This window comes from Montipora capricornis, chromosome 14 (assembly GCF_036669925.1).
Source record: "Montipora capricornis isolate CH-2021 chromosome 14, ASM3666992v2, whole genome shotgun sequence".
NCBI classification, from domain to species: Eukaryota; Metazoa; Cnidaria; class Anthozoa; order Scleractinia; family Acroporidae; genus Montipora; species Montipora capricornis.
The window spans coordinates 45,261,005-45,282,238 of NC_090896.1; the positions used below are offsets into that span (position 1 = coordinate 45,261,005).

Here is a 21,234-nt window from a genome sequence, read left to right on the forward strand (position 1 = left end):
ACAGAAGCACTACATATTTTAAGAGAAAAAGGCTGCAGGGCTGAGGAGGGAGTAGTCTCTTGCATTCTGGGAAATGTCTATCTTAAACTGGGTAATTTCAAACAAGCCATTGAGCACTTCGAAAAACGTCTTAGTATTGCAAAAGAAGTAGCGGATAGGGCTGGGGAGGGATCAGCCTATAGAAATTTGGGAAATGCCTACCACAGGCTAGGTAATTTAAAACAAGCCATTAAGTACTACGAAAAACATCTTAGTATTGCTAAAGAAGTAGGGGATAGGGCTGGGGAGGGATCAACCTATGGAAATCTGGGAAATGCCTATCGCAATGTAGGTAATTTTAGACCAGCCATTGAATACTGTCAAAAATATCTTAGTATTGCCAAAGAAGTAGGGGATAGGGCTGGGGAGGGATCAGCCTATGGAAATCTGGGAATTGCCTATCTCAATATGGGTAATTTTAAAATAGCCATTGCGTACTTCGAAAAAGATCTTACTATTGCTAAAGAAGTAGGGGATAGGGCTGGGGAGGGATCAACCTATGGAAATCTGGGAAATGCCTATTGCAGTCTAGGTAATTTGAAACGAGCCATTGAGTACAACGAAAAACATCTTAGTATTGCTAAAGAAGTAGGGGATAGGGCTGGGGAGGGATCAGCCTATGGAAATCTGGGAAATGCCTATCTCAATATGGGTAATTTCAAACAAGCTATTGAGTACTACGAAAAACATCTTAGTATTGCAAAAGAAGTAGCGGATAGGGCTGGGGAGGGATCAGCCTATGGAAATCTGGGAAATGCCTATCTCAATCTGAGTAATTTCAAACAAGCCATTGAGTACTACGAAAACGATCTTAGTATTGCTAAAGAAGTAGGGGATAGGGCTGGGGAGGGATTAGCCTATGGAAATCTGGGAAATGCCTATCTCTATCTGGTTAATTTCAAACAAGCTATTAAGTACTACAAAAAACATCTTAGTATTGCAAAAGAAGTAGCGGATAGGGCTGGGGAGGGATCAGCCTATGGAAATCTGGGAAATGCCTATCTTAGTCTTGGTAATTTCAAACAAGCTATTGAGAACTACAAAAAACATCTTAGTATTGCTAAAGAAGTAGGGGATAGGGCTGGGGAGGGATTAGCCTATGGAAATCTGGGAGGTGCCTTTTGCAGTGTGGGTAATGTTAAACAAGCCATTAAGTATCATGAAAATAATCTTAGTATTTGCAAGGAAACTGGAACGCGCGTACAGGAAGGAGTCGCGTGTTTTTCGCTAGGTTATGCTCATGAATTGTCGGGTTCCTTGAGTAAGGCACTCAGTTGTTATCATTTAAGTGTAAAACAGTTTGATGAAACAAGGCATAGTCTGAAGTCAAACGATGAATGGAAAATACGTTTTCGTGATTCTTATCGCCTGGCGTACACTGCTCTGTGGAGGACGCTGTTAAAGAATGGAGAGGTTGACGAGGCTTTGTATGCTGCAGAGAAAGGACGAGCTCAGGCTTTGTTGGATATTTTGACGGAACAATACGACATTGACTATCAATGTTTTTCTGCACTTTCTCTAAAGCAAATTCTTTCAGCTGCATTAGAGCTTTTGCCTTCACAAGCCGTTTTTGTGGCACTTGACGGGAACAACATCACCTTTTGGGTGCTGAGAAAAGACAGGAGGATCAACTTTCGTCAAAGCGAAATCGCATATGAAGGAGCCGACAAGTTGATGAAAACTATTTTGAAAATGATTGGAGTAGGGGATGGTGTTAGATGCGAAGATCGTTCTTTGGATCCACTGCGTAGCAACTTGTCTTGCAGCAGACAGTCTGTTAGTGAGAAAACAGTTCTATCATCTTCTTCCTCTGTTAACTCTTTACAACTGTTGTATGATGTCTTGCTCGGGCCAATTGCAGACCTGCTCCAAGGAGATGAGTTAATAGTTGTTCCCGATGGACCGTTTTGCTTGGCCCCTTTTTCTGCATTGAGCAAAACTATGAGGATCCGCACCGTTCCATCGCTGACCGCTTTTAATCTGATCGCCGGTGCACCTGAGGTCTTCCACAGTAAGACTGGAGCACTGCTTGTAGGTGATCCGTGGTTGAAGGAAGTTATTAACAAGAGAGGTGAGCCAATTTTTAAACAGCTACCGTGTGCTAAAGAAGAGGTAGAGATGATTGGAGAACTTATGCAGACCACACCCTTAATGGAAAGAAATGCCACGAAAACCGAGGTGCTGAAAAGAATGAAATCAGTTGCTTTAGTGCACATTGCAGCACATGGATGCCCAACAACCGGAGAGATTGCTTTAGCCCCAAATACAGAACGGAAATCCCCAGTTCCCAAAGAAGAGGAATATATATTGAAAATGTGCGAAGTTCAGGCAATTTCTCTTCGAGCAAGACTAGTTGTGCTGAGCTGTTGTCACAGTGGCCGGGGAGAGGTGAAGTCTGAGGGTGTGGTGGGAATAGCGAGGGCTTTCCTGTGTGCTGGTGCTCGGTCTGTTTTGGTGTCACTCTGGGCAATTGATGACAAGGTAACGTTGCTGTTCATGAGGAGTTTCTACCAACACCTGGTAGATGGAAAAAGTGCAAGTGAAGCTCTTCAACAGGCAATTAAATTCCTCCGAGAGTCAAAGCAGTATTGCGCTATAAAGAACTGGGCGCCGTTCATGCTAATTGGCGACGATGTCACACTGGAATTTCCAAAAAAATGGTAGGTGAAGTTAGACTATAATTCCTCACACAAAAATACTTTCAAATTGGAAAACTGACGATAGGAAACAAATAGGTCTAAGATGGCACGATAACGAGATGCTAGCTTCGTAGTGTAAACAATTCGAAGTTTCCTCTAACACGCTTTTGTCACAAATGTGATTTCTACATGCCTCTCACGCATACACAAAAGTATAAAGGATACAGTTCACGTTGGTGGACAAATTATTTTTGTTCAGCATTCTGGCTTTTTGTTAACTGGTGAAGATGGCTCACGTGTCACCTTATGATGTGTCTTTTTGTTGTTTCCATTCTCCCATAGAACTCTGAACGTCATCTTTTTCAAGGAATTCGAAGACAGTATCGTCCTGCTCGTAACCATTCTCATAGACGCATTGTGTGTGCTTGAAAGAGCCTGCAGTATCTAGAGCTGTTTGTTTGTTTGTTTTTCTGCCAGAATCGATGTCGAAGATGCAAGAAGACTACCTGGAAGAGCCTGACACTTCAGTGATTGCAGAACTTGTAAAAGTAGAACGGGTTAAGAATCATGATTATGCCAGTAGAACAAGCTCCAAAGGTTTAGTAGAAGTTGCTTAGATCTTTAGTACAGTGCTAGTTTTACCCATTATATTTCGCTACTACGCTACTCATATAACTTCAAAAGGCAGCGTTGCTCCAATGGCGATAAAAATTATAGTGCTATAGTTGATCATGAGTTACTAAAAATCATGTTTTTTTTTTAATTTCTTTGAAACTGTTTTTCTTGTATAAATGTAAGCCAGTTTCGACAGAAAAGAAAAAAAAAACACTTCTGCTGATGACCCTTAACATCAGGCTTTTACCATAAGGAAAAGAGACATTTGCAACAATCAAAGATCAGAAAATAGAAGGTTTTTGACGGGTGAGTTTTTTTTTCATATTCTTCTGCATAACTAATGAATGAAATCATCAGCAATAAAGGAGGCGTTGTTCTTTTCTTAATAAATTTCTTTCTTATAGGGCTTCCTCCCTCGAGTTATCGGTCGTGTTTTTAATTAAGCAAAGTGAAAGAATGTGTTTACATTTGAAAGTAGTTCAATTCCTGGAATAATGGTTGGGGAAGCAACAATTCCGATGCAAAATTAGAAAAAAATCCTCTGGAGAAGATTCATAGCCACCTTCACACCTGGAAAATTTAATGTGGCTCTGAATCTGCTCCACAGAATTTCTTATAAAATTGCAGAGAGTTTTATCTTAGCCTGTGAACCACTTTTCAGCACAAAAAATGGGAGTCACCGAGTTCGTTTCTGAGATATAAGCATTTGAAGACAAAGTATAGCACATTTTTCAAAAGCCTTTTTCGTTGCCATGGTAAAATATTACATCACATGAGTGCACCTTGTTAAGAAATGATTGGTGTTTCATTTGGTACTACAACATTTGCTGTTATATGAAACAGTGAAACAGTAGATTCAATCCTTCCAAATAGTACAGTTGGCTAAAAGTGTTGGTTTGAGCCTCAAGGGAACGAAAGGCTACAGGCAGCCTATACTATGGCCTTTAATTTAGAACATTTCCGTTGCAAGGGTCAAACTGATGGTATTTGGATATCCGGGTCAGGTAACGCAACCGAATGTTTAACTCTGTTGCATTTTGCGATTTTTCACGCAACTTCTCTTGAAACGCCATAGCGAGACAAGTTGCAAGTTGCAGACTTTACAACTGCAAAAACAAGGCGAGACAAATAACAGAACCCTTGGCGGAAAGTAGAATCCATTGCTACTTTGTACTGTAACATTGGCTTACGCAAATTACCAACGACGTTTTCAAGCAGTGCGTGCTGTGAAATCTGCCCCGCAACTTGTGTCGCAACGGATTGCGTCATTAGCCAGTGAAATGTTCCTTTAACCTCATAAGATCATCGAAAGCGAGACAAATTGCAAGAAACGTTGCCCAGTGTAACAACCGTCAAGCGAATAGCTTTGCAGTGTGAGAACTCTTGTCGAAACTAAATTGAGCGACAAGTTGCTCGAAAAATTGCAGAGTTTAACAGCGCCTTTATGGGTCAAGTAAGGAAACCATCTATCGTTGGATAAGACAACTCATTCTCCATTTCCTTATCAAATAACTTTATTAGAAATCAGAAATATGCTCAGTTTTACAAAATGTATAAAAAATGTGTCTTCCAAACGTACATACAAAATAAGTTTGTGAAAGGTACAGATCTGTAGATTAATGCTTATTTTGGGAAGAATGTCACAAAACAGCTTGGAAAACGAAATACCTGGGAAAACGATATTAAACTACAAGGCATTAAGCACCCTGGAAACGAAACAGTGTTTAAATCGGGGATTAGATATAATAACTGTGTATATCTACAGTTTGTAGGTATGGGCACCGATTTTAAAAGGGTTTCCTTTGAAGAGTACACGTGTTTCCTTTTCGACAGCTCCGGTGTCGATACTATCCAAAAAAAAAGACGGCATAGCTCTGGTTTCAAAAGGTTTCCATGTGTTTCTCAATTGCTACTCCGTCCATGAAAACAGTGATTTCTTTCCGTCCTGGTGTAAACATAAAAACAAACAGTATTGAGTTGAGCCCCAAACAAAGTCTGGAAAAGTTAAGTAGTCAAAATGACGTAATGCTACAACAATAAAGGATTTGTTTGGGATGCCAATATGGCCGTCATTTCATTTTTTGCTTTTCTTTTTTCTTGTTTGGGGGGATAACCCGTTTAAAAGTACTTGTTATAGATTGCAAAGGTACGTTTTTCTACAAGTAAGCCTTTAAGTGGCCCCGGCATTAGAGAACTTACGAACGTGTACCCCTACTTTACATTTGAAGCAGTAATGTGCACATTTGTCTGATATATTACTGACTGAATTCTTTTTATCATGACAGGAAATTCCAAGAAAAAGATCATTAATGTTTTCCTTGTCATGCTTTAAGTAAAACGTATTTAAGGTCATGATAAATGCATACCTCTGCCAAACGAGCGCTTCGCACTCGTGCTTTTCGTTTGTAGCGTATCACACACATCACCGTCCCAAGAATAATGAACATAGAGATGCCTGCCAACGCCACGAACGCTCCCAATCCAGCTGAGAGAGTTGTCGGCTTGGAGCTGTCCAAAATGATGTTGTAGTCTGGAATATGGAAAATAAGGGAAAACTCAATTACACGTCGCAGTTTTCTGTGCTATAATGCTCTGCCGGGTAACGGGTGAAAGTCCCTCGCTCCGGCAATCAGTGCTTCGTTTAACGGGTATTTAAAGCCATAGCTATACAGATCAAATAAAAAAGTCGAAAGCCACCACTAAATCGCCAGCGATGGTGCTACCTGTGGCTCCAAAACCCCTTCACTAACGGAGCATGATAAGCCAAAAAGACTCGTTTACTTCATCAAAACGTACCAACGCAAGTTTTGTTGTCTTTTTGCAAAAAGAAGCCTTTTAAGCAGAAACAGGTGTAACTTCCTTCGGTGTTGTTACAAAGTTGAGAACAGCCATGACCAGGCTCTGTGCACTCGTCAATATCTGCGTCAAAAAGAGAAGACCAATAATTAATTAGCGGGTAAAAAAAGTCAGTCAATCAGTCAGCCAGTGGTTAAGCCTGTCCTTTAACCAGACAGTCATTTATCCAGTCAAAGGAAATCAGCAAGCCAGTCACCCATTAAGTTAACAAAAATCTCCTCCCCCAGTGTCAATCAGTCAGTCAATCAGCCAGTTAGGCCGTCAGCCAGCCATTCTGTTAATCAATCGAGTAACCTTCGCTTTACGTGTCTCCTCACAAAAAAACCCATTCACTTGAGTGCTACTATGATCAAAAACTCACTTCCTTTTTTTTGTTGATTTTGAAAGTGTGTTTGCTTAACACCTGACTGACAAAATTTTCAAGCTCAGTGAGCTTAGATTTTTGTCCAAAGGCTTTTTACTTTGGATTTCACGGTCCGCCGTTACTCACGTTCAAAACTGACCGATTGGACCAAAGAGAGTTGGATCAAGGGAATGAGGCATCATTTACTCACAAGTTTAAAATTTCTTCCCGTAAATGCAGCTTATTATATATGCAAAACACGAGATTAAAAGTCTGAAAGCCCCGAAAGCCCCGTGCTGCATATTAATTAGGCCGTCTTTGACGTCACGATTTTCTTCTTGATCCCGCTCTCTCAAGTAATGGCGGACATTAAATAGGAAAATTTTAATTAAAATAAACAGGTGTCTTTTTGAAAACAAGACTTAAAAACTTGGGTCACTTAATGTTTAGTTAACATAAGTTTTGAAATCCAAGGAAAAAGAAAAATTGACTTGTTTTGGTCAAAGTAGCACTTTAAACACTCCAATTAAATTACCCGTGCAAGTTATGAGATCCGCCATTAGCCTGTATCCCCATTGACAGCTGCATCTAAAACTGCCTGCAGTGTTGTGGCAAATGTGATCACACATGTGGCTTCCCAAAATGCACTCATCGACATCTAAAAGGAAAGAAAGAAGAAGAAGAACAAAACTAAATAAATATCAGAATTAACTGAAGAGAGTGTAGTGTAACGTGAAGTGCTAGATTTCTACCCCATATGAACCATGTGAGCGTTAGCCCTACTGATGGAACTGGGCCCACACAAGGACAGAGAAAAACTCTGACCAGGGTGGGAATTCGAATATTATGTCATGAAATGGTAAGAATTAACAATATTTAGTAATTTTTCAGCTCCGACTATTGCATTTCTAGCTTTTTGATTGGCCGAAAAACTCCGACTATGAGCTAATAGTCGACGTTTTACGTCATATGGAAAATAGTGCGCCAAGATGCTCTTTCCGGACGCTTTGTAAAATTGTGGAAATAAAAATCGGCGGCAAAACCCGGTTTGAGAATTTACTAAAACAATTATTCCATTCGCCCTTGTTGGATATGAAGTGATTATAACCAACTCGCGCTACGCACTCGTTGGTTATTTTATCACTTCATATCCAACTCGGGCTCATGGAATAATTCTTATTTAGCCATGTGCGAATCGCCAGACACGAGAATGACGCAAGATCGTTGTTTTCCCTCCATCTCGACTCACGCATCGCGCTCGTTCATGTTCGATTTTGGCGATTTGCGCTGTGTAAAAAACCCTCTAGTCTTTAAAATGTGATAGCACTTGTTTCTTTACGTCAAACTGACTTTTCCTTTCACTTCATCTTAAACGACGTAGCATTCGCTTCAACACTCGATCGGATCTCAAGCGGGAATCGAGCCTAGAGTGGCAGAATTTCGTCTTGCTAATGTCAACTTCCACTAGGCTAATGAGACAAGATGGGTTGAGGGGGAGAGACAGTTCATTATTTGTAAGTATTGCCACTAAGGAGGTCCTCACAACAAGTTAAAAATAACTGTTCAAATTATTTTTCTTTGTTTGTGTTCAGAGCTCGATACTGTAGATCAGTGGTAAATGTTGTTCAATGGCAAGCTTTCCAGTCGCAGAACGATGCCCTCATTCCATACGTAAGGGAATATTCGATCATGTAATCGTCGAGAGGTGTCCCTCGTCATTATTACTGCTAACCTTTGATACGTTGGCTACTCATTGTGAGCACAGATAAATGATGGGAAATAATCTACCTTGGCATGCCTTCCTGTCTTTCTCAAGCATGTACCCGGAATGGCACTCACACCTAAAGCTGCCATGCGTGTTGACACACACCTGCTGACAATCATCACTGCGGGTTTTGCACTCATCAAAATCTGACAGAAATGAGAACTTCGAGTGAGCGGAGAGGCTATAGTGGATTAGAAGTAAACTTTATATTTTCTACAAAAGAGAATAAAGAGACACATAAGAAAACTAGGGAATAAGGCCAAAATTTGAGAGAAGTTCGTTATTGTAGAAGCCCATTGAAGCGTAAGTACTACTAATCCAACCTGTGACCCATGAAGCTATTCACCTGTAACTTTGAGGAGCGCTGCGGCTGTGGCCGATCCCACGGGATTTGACGCCACGCAGCGGTACATCCCTTCATCAGTGAAATTAACGCGACGTATAACGAGGGATCCACTTGGTAGGATCCTGAACCGCTCCTCAGAGGGGATGGGAAGGTCGCCATTCAGTCCTGACGCCCACGCGATGTGGGGAGCCGGGTGACCGCGTGCTTTGCAATAAAATATCCCAGATTCTCCCTGAATTTTGGTGAGGTCTTTCGGCGCTTGTGTTATTGCAGTAGGGACTGTTTAATTAAAAATGACAAAGAAAGGAAAAGGGTACAGTCTTCTATCAAGTCTAGTCAGTTAACTTATAAACACACCATTGTTTTTTTCAGGTCCATTTGAGTTTTTTCTAATCAGAAAAAAGCCGGCCCTGGTATGTGATATTTCTAAAATGAGTTGGAAATAGTGCATTGCAAGAACATTTAACTATGACTTTGAGGTAGTCGTAAAATCAAATGAGAAAGGTGGTTATACTAGAATAGACTCGCAAAAAAGTAAAATAAACTTGTGATATTAATGCTTTCGACAATCTATTTGACCAGAAAATGTCTGTTTCAGTCAGACCTCTGTTATACTTACTCTCCAGTCCCGTTATCGTAGGATGATCTTCATCTTTTTTGGAACCCATCTCTGTTATATCTGAGGAAATTGAAATACGATATTACGACAGGCCCAAGTTGTTGAAACGATGGATAGCGCTATCTACCGGAAAAATCACTATCCAGCAGATGAACACTAGCAAAACCGATATCAGTTTCAGTTTCAGTTTTTATTATGTATTTTGCATAAAATATCACAAAGCTATGCAATGCTCGCAGTTAGCAATAGCTAGTCGAGGCGAGCATTGCTTACAAATACATTCCTTATAAAATGGTTACAAATACATAACTACAAATTCAAAAAAATAAATAAATAAATAAATAACATAAAATAAATTACAAAAATTTGGTTTTATCAACGGAGTTGATAATGTAAATTGGCCACCCTACAGAGATTCTAAAAGCTGACGTTTCGAGCGTTAGCCCTTCGTCAGAGCGAATCCACGCTCACCGAATCCACGGGATTCGCTCTGACGAAGGGCTAACGCTCGAAACGTCAGCTTTTAGAATCTCTGTACGGTGGCCAACTTACATTATCAACTCCGTTGATAAAACCAAATTTTTGTATACTATACTTCCCCACCGACGCAGCACCACAGTTTCCTTAGAAACTACCCCCTTCGTAAAATAAATTAGTTTTAGAATACATTTAGTGCAGTGGAGAACAGCTTAAAACTTGTACAGTATAAGATAAATAAATATGAAAAAAGTAATTTGAATTGAATAAATAAATTTTTAACTACATGACATACTAAACTAAGGAGTCAAAATTTGCCAATATTATCGAAACGTCAATGTAATCATCATATTTTAGCGGTCTTTGGAAGAGGATATCATCAACATTATTTTTGAAGTTAGATTTTCACATCTGGCGGACTTCACAAGATATGCTATTCCAAATTTTAACGGCAATTCTTGAGACAGATCTTTTTTGAAAAGAAGAAAATAATCTCCTCTTTGCGATGATCTCGTCTCGTAAGGATGAATATCAGCTTGATGGGTGAATAGGTTAAATATATTAGGAGGTGTCAAGTTTTTTGATACATCATGCATCATCATAGCCACAGATTTAAAATAGAGCATATCTATCCAGTGGATAGTGATTTATCCGGCGGATAGCGCTATCTATCGTTTGTACAACTGGGGCCAGGAGTTTTGATTCTGACATGACACCGAGGTTTTCCACACTTTTGACACGTGGGAATCATGTGACAAAGAAAAACTGAGCCAAGACCATGACATTAAAAGTCTTCTTCCATGTGGACTAATACTTCTGGTCCTGGTCTGAGTGAGGTGACAGTCCATCATGAGCGAGAAAATCCTGCATGTCGTGCTCTTGTAGTCGAGCGCATTTCAATTAATGTCTATTAATTATTTATTTATTGAGCAAATAATTTGACGATATTCAGGAGATTTGATTTTTTATGGTGTTCGTTAAAAGGATGTGCAGGATCATGAACAAGACAAACTTCGAAAGTAACTCTCGTGAGCATGCATTTATCTACATTGGGAAAGTAAAATGTACAGCGAATAAGATCTATTCGACGCTAAGCAGACAGTGCATGAAAAAAGCTTGCACTAATCAGCTGCTGTTACGGTAACGTAAAACAATAAGATTATTAAAGGGAACCTCCTCTCTTTTAACAAATGTCACCAACTTCCAGTTGTAATTGTAAGAAGACCTGTTACGAAAAAAATGCCTTACCTAGTAATACAATATTTATAGTCTTCCAAAAGATCGGCCTCAACGCTTTCCGGTAGCGCTATGCATCTTGAATGTCGCGCGATGCACCAGTCGGCTACTGATGACGTTTCGTGGTTGATGTCGGGTTCGCGGGAACTTTGAGTCAAAATCTGTTTCGTTGTAGAAAGCAAGCGAAAACCAGAAAATATGCATAAGTTTCCATTTTTTTTTTCCGAAAGATGCGTCGATTCAAGCTATCTGAGGTATGATTCTTCCAAAAAATTTCATCTCAGCCGGCATAAAAGGGCATCGATCACAAAGACAGAAAGGCGATCGTGAGTGCCTAAATTTGCAGGAAAACTTTTTTTTCCTCTTCTTCTTCTTCTTCTTCTTCTTCTTCTTCTTCTTCTTCTTCTTCTTCTTCTTCTTCTTCGCGTTGATTTTCTCTTCTTTCTTTCCTTGATGAGTATTCTGGTTCCAACTCATCCCTGCAGGAAGAATCTGCATCTTCTCCATCAAAGTGAATCTCGTCACGATAATATACACAATATAAACAAGGCAAGGAGAGTGACTTAGAGCGAAACAACCACGGAACGTCATCAGTACCAAACTTGCATTGCGCGACATTTAAGATGGCGGCTCCGGGAAGCGTTGAGGCCGATCTTTGGAAGACGATAAAAAATATATTTTACTAGGAAATGCATTTTTTTGTTACAGATCTTTCAATAAGTACACATGGAACATTTTAGGGGATATTTGATAGAACAGTGAAGTTTTCCTTTAATTAATGAGGTTTTAATGAGAAATACACAACTGAAATGAGTTCAAATGAATGAAACGTTGAATAAATGAGTTTTTTGACGAGGTTAATAACATTATTAAGGAGAAGTCTTTACGCAAAATAATTGTTCTTTCGTGCGGTACGCTTTTTAATGCATATCTTCGCCGTATTTTGTAAAACAACTACGACAAATAACCGAATGTGCGATTTGACTGACGCATATCGTCAATATCGTACAACGCCAAAGCGATTTCCTAACGATAGCTGCATGGAAGTGTCATTTTGAAAATGCATTCCATCTTCGACTTTATAATCCTTAATTGAGAAGACTTGAAAGTCTTATCATTTGCAGATGGAGTTACAAAGTAAGCACTTTCGCTTCCTTGTTGGCCCGGCCGGAATTGGAACATGCGACCTCCTGCACGAAAGCCCATTTCACTTATCCAAGGATAATTAAGAATCATTACTTACCTAAACAATGGTGTTTATCAGATGACAGTTGATACCCTTCGTCGCATGAACACTCGTAGCTTCCAATAGTGTTGTGACACGAGTGGGAACAGCTGTGTATTTCCAGTAAGCACTCGTTAAGGTCTGAAAAAAATAAGGTATGACCATGCATAATTATTTAATTTTCTGGTTTATTGAACCTCGACATGATTGTTCCCGCTGGTATAAGCACTATACGGCTTGAGGAGTAGTGCTTACTTATAACCGACACCCAGATATAGATCAATTCTTGAAGCCCGATAGGTTGAGCAATTTACCCGTTTGTCCCGCAGGGCTCGACCCTACGAACTCCCGCAAGGCATACTCGAGTTTTATCAACAGAAGCTAAACGGGTTCTGGACCTTTCGATTAAAGGACCACTATGACGTCATAACCGTCATGTTAACATGATTTTTCTGATAATCACATGATACAAAAACCGCCATACTGGAACCCAAATTGCGTACTGGGACATCTAAAACAAAGCAATTTAATTTAAAGTTTGTTTGGTTTAGATGTCCAAGAGGGAAATTTGCGTTCTAGTGTGGCGGGTTTTGTACCATGTGATCATTAAGCTGCAAAAGGCCTATTCATCTTTCAATCAAACAACATGGCGGCGAAAAACGCCAGATAGCTTAAAGCTAAATAAAAATCAAAAAGCAATCATATATTTATTTACCATCACAATGTTTCCGATCTTTGTTCAGCATAAATCCACTCCGGCAATTGCAAAGATAGCTGCCATGACTATTAACACAATGTTGCTCACATCCATGCCTGTTCTCAATGCATTCATCAACATCTAAGTGGAAATTGGAACCAATCAGTGACTTCCAATAAGAGAGTTTACAACCCAGTCTTAACAAAACTCGTTGCTAAAATACCACAAACGGACAGAAATTGTTGATGATGACAATGTCTTCATCTTCAATAAAACAAAAATATTAATCTTGAAATCCCCTTCCCCCAGCAAGTTTTGGTTGAACAGCCCCAAATGAGAAGCAGCGTTTTAGAGCCCCAGATCGACACCAGGTAGGAAAAGGAAGATGGAAGGGGGGTAGTTAACGTTTGAATGCACCAAACTGGTTGCAGAGTTTTCGTTCTAATAATTTAGCAGAACAGTGCAATTTCCATTTTCGGGCATCGCACTTATTCAGCATTTACATCAACATTATCGAAATCCATAATAACAAGTTTCTTCTTCACAATGTCAACCTCTTTTTGGACGGATTCTCCAAAATGTTACCCTGCAATACCACTAATTCGCACAACACCCAAAGGGAGGGGGAAGCGAAGAGGAAAGAAACAGCTGGATATGAAAGCTGCTTAACAACTAAAAAGAAAATCGGTCCCTTTGAAGCAGGAGATAAGAGGCCTTGGAGAGGGCTCTGGGCTAATAAATAGGAACCTCATAAATTTTAAATTAACGGTACCATACCTTCACAGTGTCGGCCATTTGATGCGAGGGTGTAACCACGGTGACACATACAGCGGTGACCACCATCCGGGAGGTTGATACAATAATGGTGGCAGCCATATTTTCTTGCTGGGCATTCATCATTGTACCCTTCGTATATACATATGGAAAAATACAGTTAACTAGATATACAAACAGAATACCGGTTCTTTTGGGATTACTTTGGCGCGAAAAATCTGCGGAGTCACCCGCCCGCTGCAAAGTGGAATCGAGATCACACTGAGCATTTCCTTAGGTAATAGACATTTCCTTTAATGAGAAAAGAGTATCTTTGAAAAACCTTTCCATTAATCCTAAACTTATGTAGGTGAAAACAGAATAGTTTCATAAGAATGTCCCCAAGATATTTCCATCATTGAAGTCCCTCATAATGTCATCTCTAAATATAAAATTGCATTAGTGTTGTATCTTCGCGATTTTTCCAATATATTTTGATTGGTAAACCTTGTGCCGTGATTACTACACTCATTGTGCTACCCTATAAGATAAATTCTTACAACGGTCAGAGGCCAACAAAAACAAAATGTCTCACAGGAACTTTCAGGGCGTACTGGGCATGATTTGCGTACGGTACGCACCCGGACGATCGTACTTTACTTAATGGTACTATTTTTCGTTCACCATTTACAAAAAATTATTGCAAACTCCATTTGGAATTGAAAGGGTAAAATTATTTTGATACTTCCAAAATTCGAAATGTTTAAGAGGGTATACTCCCACAATCCCCCCCCCCCCCACCCCGGAACTTTCGCTATTTTAGATTCCGGGATTTCCTTTCCTTTTCCCGGAGGCTTACTTACGTTACTTTCTTTCTCTCTCTCAAGTAAATATGAGCAATTTTTCACATTCGTATCATATTCGCTTTTCAAAATAAACCACGAGAATCTGCAATCGTCTTACAGGAAAAAATACAAGGAAAAAAGGGAGGCGTTTTTTACCTTTCAGACGGTGTCGGTGTCCCTTGTGTAATTTGTGTTTAAAGTGATGAAACGGACGCTTAACATTTGATCCTGCTCTTTGTTCGTGTTCCCGAACATGATCTTTGTCTTTGCTGGATGAACCTGTTTAATACAAAAAACAGAATTCGACAACAATTATTCCATGAGCGCGCGTTGGATATGAGATGGTAAATAGCCAACGAGGTGCGTGGCGCTCATATACAACAAGCGCGAATGGAATAAATTTTTATTAAATTCCTAGCGCTCAGACACTTGGAAATTACAGCCAAATTTTATTGTAATCAGCGGTTTTCATATTAGGTCGTACATGAGCTGATGACCGAGAATGGGTGAACTAGTCAGAAAGCTAGAAACCGAATATTCGAGGTAGAGAAAATTTAATAATTTTGGTTATCCCTTGAGCATACTAGGAAAAAATACGACTACTCGTGGTAAGATTCGAACCAGTGACCCTCCAATAGCTCGTTCGAATGTTTTTTCTGCTTAAGTAGCATACTCTCGTTTCAAAGGACGGTCATTGAATACAAAATATTACGTTTTGTGCTGAAAGTGAATTTGACTTATTATGTACGAAATGAAGAATCGATTGTAAATGTTTTAAGGGCAATTCGTGTTTTTTTTTAAATATTTTATGAACAGAGATTTGCCACAACGGTGGAATTGCATAAGAGAGCGAAGCCCCAACTTAAGTGCGCCCACAGAGGGCACCACAAAATCGTGAAAACCGTGTCCTATTCTTTGAGAACTGTGTGAATATTATTTAAATGCCCCAATAAGTTAATTAACAAAAGATGCAAGGCGGGTGCTACGGTTTGTTGTCGTTAACAGAGGAGATTTACAGATATCATTACGATACCCTGAGTGTTGGTCAGACCGGAATTCTACCCACGACCTCCCCTCGCGATAATCCAATGGTTTATCGACTGAGCCAGCCAGTTGGGTGATAAGATATTACCAAAATGATAATAATAATAATAATAATAATAATAATAATAATAATAATAATAGAGATGAATATGCTTACCGTGTGAAGCTGTCGTACTTTGAGTCGGGGTGGTTGTTAGGACTTGTTTCGTGGTTTCTAATCTTCTTATGGTCAGCTGAGTTGGTGGCAGAAAAACTGCATAATAAAATGATAGATAAAGTCGAGACCTATCCATTGATGGACTCAACATTTCTCTGAATATATACATCGTAATGAACAAGTTCGATGACCATTTTCGAAGTTAAGACCTCGTTATTATTTTTTTTTTTGTTGACACTCGGGACATAAACTTGAGAAATACGAGGAGCAGTAACTTAGGTAACTTCGTTAGCCGGAACATAAGCAAGATATTCATTATTACCAAGACCTTTGATACAAGCAACAAAGACAAAGTTTTAAATTCGCGGGCGTGCTGTGGAATAAGTTCTTCTAAACTAGCCAATCACATACTAAGAGATATAAAAATGTCTGATTATCGTTTCTAGAGCAGTATATTTTCTCTTAAGTGACCCAAAGGCCGTGAATTGTCCGGCCTCCCCCTTTTTCTTCCCGAACATAACGATCTCTGGTTGGCTCTGAGCCAAAAGAGAAGTCTGCGAATCACGGACTTCCGGCCCTACAGCACAGGGCCGATCAACAGTTTGAGAATGGCCAGAGATCGCTATTACAGGTGCTGAAAAATTCACGAGCTTTTCAAGTATTGCACAAGAAGCAAATTGGAACGCTTTTGACATTCATTACATCAAAACCGAAACTGTGATAAATTTTTTCATCGCACAATTAATTCAAGTACCTGAAGGCGGTTTTCTTGGAATGACATCTTTGTCTTTCAGTCTGATCACATAAGCCAATGCAGTCTTCACTGAAAGGTGATTGGCTTCTATCAGCTGACACGTTGTCTGATTGTAGCATTTTACGTTGTAACACATTGGACCTTCAATAAAAGCCAGGTCACATGACGGATCTTCACAACAGACACCTGCGCATTGGCTAATATCCGGCACCAATCCTTTCTCAGCGAACAGTCCTGAACTTTGACCTCCCTTCAACCGCACATTGTAGAATGTTTTATCTTTCTGGCAGATGTCGCTGTCGACAAGAGAGGAATGGAGAAGAGATGCTGTTGGTCTTGCTGACTTCTCCAAACTCAGATTTCCCGTATTTCCCACTTTGGCTTCATCAGCGTTACTAAACATAGCCACACCTTCTCTTTTGACGTAGGAAATGATTGATTTTACTGATATGTTTTCGATCGGTCGAGTTCGACAGAGATCTCGACTGAAACAGCTTATGGTATAACAAGCATCTTGTATGACGTATGCCACATGACACTTCGTGGACAAACAGCATTTTTCGATGCACAGTTGTATATCGCTGACCTTTGGGAACTCAGCGACCTGGCCTGCCCCCATCCCACCATTTAGTATTACATTGTTGACTGTTAGTCCTTGCGAGCACTCAGTTGGAGGCCTGGAAGTGGTCGCATGACTAGCATCCACGCGTGGGAAGCCAAGCATGTTGTTCAGGTTCTGCGCCGTTGTAGGAGATTGTGTGGGTTTTACTTCACCGAGAAGATTCTTCAATGACGGTTCAGTTGTTTTGGGTGCTTGAGTGGTCGTTACTGGAGCTTTAAAGGGAATGAAAATAATAGTTTCAGATACTACGTTTTCCTCTCTCATCAAAAAACTAACATCTGATTTGATTAGATTTCGAGAGGGCCGCCACTTAGAAAACTTATGATATCAGGTTATTAGATCACCCTTTTCAAGTAAACACAATTGTCACGATGATTACATTAGATTATAGTTAGAGTCCTTTGCTTCTGTTGTATATTCATTTTTGTCTATAGCTTTTCCAACTAATCTTGAGGGCCGTTGTAATAGAGGCTTTTTGATCCAATAATTTGATAGAACAAGAGTATTTAGATGTCAGTTTTTGTCTGAATTGTTTTGGGTGTGATTTATATACATTGAACGATTATTAATCCCCCAAATACCAACTCCTTGACTCTCTTAGGAGCTGTTGTCTATAGCTTTTGTTTGCATGGAAGGGGCGAGGGATGAAACGGGACGGGAAAGAGGCGCAACTTTACTATAAGAACCACCCAGCCATTCTATTTTAAAACCGTTTTCGCTTGTAATCTACCGGATGTTAGAAATAAATCTGCGTTTGACAAATATACCTTCTGTTCCTTTTCTGTACATATATACAATCTGGAGAGAAAAGTTCTTCAACCGGGCAGGTCTGGCACTGCAAAGTTCTGGAGTTTTGCACTGCAATGCGAAGCAAGTGTCTCTCATAAGGATAGCAACATCACATGACCTCTGAGCACAGCACCTGCGCACGCATTCAGCCATATTGGAGAACTGTACTAGCCGTGAAAAATTTCCCGCTTGAAGCCCGCCTACCAAAGACACGTGATGATAAAGTTTGCTGTAGGTACAACTAGATTTCGCATGGGTAGGGGTTGTGCTTGGAGTTGGTGTTGTGGAAAATAACATGTTCATTAACTTCAAAGCTTCATCATTGTCTTCCTCTGTATAGAACTCCTTTGTAAAGGAATCGAGAACTGAAGAAGTCGGTAAATGCTTGGTTTCCTCCACAGGCATGTTAACCAGAGTGGATTCTACAAACAAAATAGTAATAGGTAGTAATAAGAGAATATGACGTAGGAGAGCGCATCCCTGTACTCCTGTGACCTCCTGTGTACTCCTGTGTCCCATGACCTCACGGTCTACTCTCACACCAACTGACCTTGAAGGTGTCGTCCTTGAAATAACCACGCAGTTTGTCAAAGGAACTAAAACACACTCCAAAGAAACTATCAACGGAATTGATCCAAAATATGGGGGGTCCGCTCCCTTACCTGATATTCTCGAAAATATCAAAATAATTAACTTCTATTCAAATAAAATAAGAAAGAGTAAGGCTGTCATGTTTTTTCATATGGACATATAACCTAAAATCTTTAACGTTATTACAAACTGGGTTCAGTTGTACTAAAACAAAAACGCGACTTTTTGTCCTTTTCTTGCAGTCAAGGAGTCAACTTGCGCTACGGCGCTACGCGTCTCTTTGACCTTTAGTATCGCGTAAACGGCAAATATCGGTCTTCATCTATTTACATATCGCACTTCACACAATTTCATTACCATTCTGATGAAGACTGTCATGACCAGCACAGCCGAAACGTCAATTGCAATTTCAATTTCACGCGTTTTACAGTGTTTTTTAAAACAAATGCGACTTACCACCCGGTTTGAGGCGATCAACAAAGCCAATAACAGGACTGTTCTCCAAAGGACTTTTAACAAACGTCTCGCATTGCTCCCTCTCCTTGCAACTGATAGTGAAGCAATTGTTTTCCACCATGTACGCCACGGAACAGTCCTTGACTGCACAACACGTTTTCATACAATCCTCAATAGTATTAACCACTCCTTTATCGGTAAAGTTACCCGCACCTAATCCACCAACGAGGTCTCTATTTCGGTATACGTCCCCAAATTTGCACGTGGAATCTGGGTTTGCATATTTTGTCGTTGGCAAAGTTGGGGTGACTGTGGTAGGTTTAGTTGTCGTCATGGTTGTAGGCTTCTTCGTTGATTGAATAACAGTTGTTTCTGTTGTCGCAACTGTCGTAATCGGTGTAGTTTTCGATTCCTTTGACGCGTTAAGAGGAGTTCCAAGAGTATTTATTCCCGGCTTCCCTGTCCCTGTTTCAAGTCTAGCGTTTGAACTTTCACTGGTTTCCACCACATTGTGTATGGTGGTGTGCGGTGTTTTCGGGCGTGGAACCTTAGTGACGCGAATGGTTGGTTGCGAAAACCAAACCGAATCGGTGTTCAAGTCCGAGAAACTGCTGGTGGAAGGAGTTTCGGTGAAGCTCTCAATGTCAGCAGAATTTGATGCTGCGTGAAGGAAAGAATTTCCACTCGGGCTGTCCAAGTACCGATCTATTTCTCCCTCCAGTAAGGCACGCCTGTATATGTAAATCTCATCAAGATATCCAAACAAGTTAGAACCAAACCCTGCCCTAGCCCCCCAGTCAAGGGACAACAAACCACTGCCGTGCTCTTTCCCTTCTAAGTCACCATTGACAAACACCCTGGCTAGGTGAGTCCGGGAATCGTATGTTCCAGTAACGTGGTACCATACGTTGGGCTGCAGTGTTTTCAAAGTCTTGACATGAAAGATCTCCTCAGCGTATTCGTTTCGATGGAGCCATCTCAAATGACCATTGAGGACTTCAAAATGATATTGCCTATTGCGGTTGATTGAATGTCCGCCTATCGTGTCAAATATAGATTGTTCGCCATCCGTCCTCCAGAGGTTTACCCATAATGCAATAGTGATTGCCTCTTGTGGTTTTTCCCGGAAGTGCTCTCCGTCCAGCAAAACGTCGCCGCCATTGAGTTTGATCGCGGCACCGCGTTTACCTGGCCTCACTACCTCAGCACCTAGAAGGAAACAAATGAGAAAACGTAATAAGTATATTTTTTTCAATATCTATTTTAGCAAATTATTTACGAATTATCCATCCGATTAAACACTAGAGAGAGTAAAGGCCATGGATCTTTATTTGTATATACACTTCAACATGACAACAACAATAACAGATTTTTACTCATTCACAAAACAGTTACAAAGAATCCTTACACGATTTGAGTTCCCAAGAAGAAGTCTCGATCTCTTTTGGTCACTTGGTCTTGGCCTACTAGTTTACAGCAAGATCTAAATTTAATGTACAGGTCCCGCCAATCAAATTGAGCCAAATGACCAAAACACGTCCGACTGGTCCACAATGAAGTAAGCCGCAAAAGGGCTTGCTTGTGCTAAATGCAAAATCATGGCGGAGAAAAGCGAAAAAACGTGCACTGAGCGACCGTTCTAAAATGGTTTATAGGCTTATTTAGCAACAGAACGTCAGTGGCGACGTCACGCGCAGCAAAAGTAGCAATGAGAATTCCGAATAGGGAAGAAAAGAGTGGCTTGTATTCTATTGTATTTTTTCTACGCGCATCGTCGCGACTGACATTCCCGTTCTGTTGCTAAATAAGCCTCATAGTGACCTTCAGATTGGAGTACGAGGACGACTACGAATACAAGTTCAATGTTCTCAGCACGCGTATTAAGTTTAAAGAACGAAATTTTTCGAAATGCGCATGCTCAGAACTGAAAACTCGAAGTCGTAGTTGTCCTCGTACTCCAATCCGAAGGTCGATGATTAATGTAATCTGATGGGCCGAACTCTGCTGCATAGCAAGGCTTCTGTTTATGGGTTTCTACCATGTGGGTTAATCGATACAGGAGGCTTATGACTAAGCAAGACACAGTTTAGGTATTGAGACAAGCTATTTCAGCTTGCCAGACTAAAGTGTGATTTCTTTTTTTTAAGATACAATTGCAAGTATTCCAAGATATGAAGAGATTTATTTATCAATGGTGATTCGGGAATACTCGGAAAAAATCTGAATGCTCCTTTTTGCAGAAGTAGAACATACGATCTGACATAAGACCTAAGACGCTGAAACTTTGCAGGGAAACTAAAGAAAAGGTGCTCTTTCTATTTCTGGTATCAGTTTTTCATTCAGTTCAATTTTAACTCATTCAAATC

The 21,234-nt window shown here is 40.2% G+C and overlaps 3 protein-coding genes across 6 annotated transcripts in view; 2 read left to right on the forward strand and 1 right to left on the reverse strand.

Annotated features, from left to right (window-relative positions):
- Window positions 1-5,354, forward strand: part of LOC138033509 (tetratricopeptide repeat protein 28-like) — a 52,602-nt gene extending 47,248 nt beyond the window's left edge. The window contains exon 6 of the mRNA XM_068881262.1: window positions 4,988-5,354. The gene's annotated coding sequence lies outside the window, so the exon portion shown is untranslated. The remainder of the gene's footprint in view (window positions 1-4,987) is intronic.
- Window positions 1-5,354, forward strand: part of LOC138033510 (tetratricopeptide repeat protein 28-like) — a 10,477-nt gene extending 5,123 nt beyond the window's left edge. For 3 of the 4 annotated variants that reach the window (XM_068881263.1, XM_068881264.1, XM_068881265.1), the window contains exons 3-4: window positions 1-2,699; window positions 3,021-5,354. The exon at window positions 1-2,699 is cut by the window's left edge and continues 224 nt beyond it. In XM_068881263.1, coding sequence (XP_068737364.1) covers window positions 1-2,699; window position 3,021 — 2,700 coding nt within the window. In that variant the 3' untranslated portion in view covers window positions 3,022-5,354. The remainder of the gene's footprint in view (window positions 2,700-3,020) is intronic. The other variant, XM_068881266.1, reaches the window with a different exon arrangement.
- LOC138032035 (uncharacterized) overlaps window positions 4,790-21,234 on the reverse strand; it is a 34,174-nt gene continuing 17,729 nt past the window's right edge. The window contains exons 8-22 of the mRNA XM_068879616.1: window positions 18,869-20,077; window positions 17,800-18,243; window positions 16,411-17,244; window positions 15,657-15,752; window positions 14,612-14,734; window positions 13,635-13,763; window positions 12,876-12,998; window positions 12,179-12,301; window positions 9,223-9,282; window positions 8,604-8,882; window positions 8,281-8,403; window positions 7,028-7,150; window positions 6,090-6,212; window positions 5,660-5,823; window positions 4,790-5,238 (exon numbers count right to left, since the gene is read on the reverse strand). Coding sequence (XP_068735717.1) covers window positions 5,203-5,238; window positions 5,660-5,823; window positions 6,090-6,212; window positions 7,028-7,150; window positions 8,281-8,403; window positions 8,604-8,882; window positions 9,223-9,282; window positions 12,179-12,301; window positions 12,876-12,998; window positions 13,635-13,763; window positions 14,612-14,734; window positions 15,657-15,752; window positions 16,411-17,244; window positions 17,800-18,243; window positions 18,869-20,077 — 3,989 coding nt within the window. The 3' untranslated portion in view covers window positions 4,790-5,202. The remainder of the gene's footprint in view (window positions 5,239-5,659; window positions 5,824-6,089; window positions 6,213-7,027; window positions 7,151-8,280; window positions 8,404-8,603; window positions 8,883-9,222; window positions 9,283-12,178; window positions 12,302-12,875; window positions 12,999-13,634; window positions 13,764-14,611; window positions 14,735-15,656; window positions 15,753-16,410; window positions 17,245-17,799; window positions 18,244-18,868; window positions 20,078-21,234) is intronic.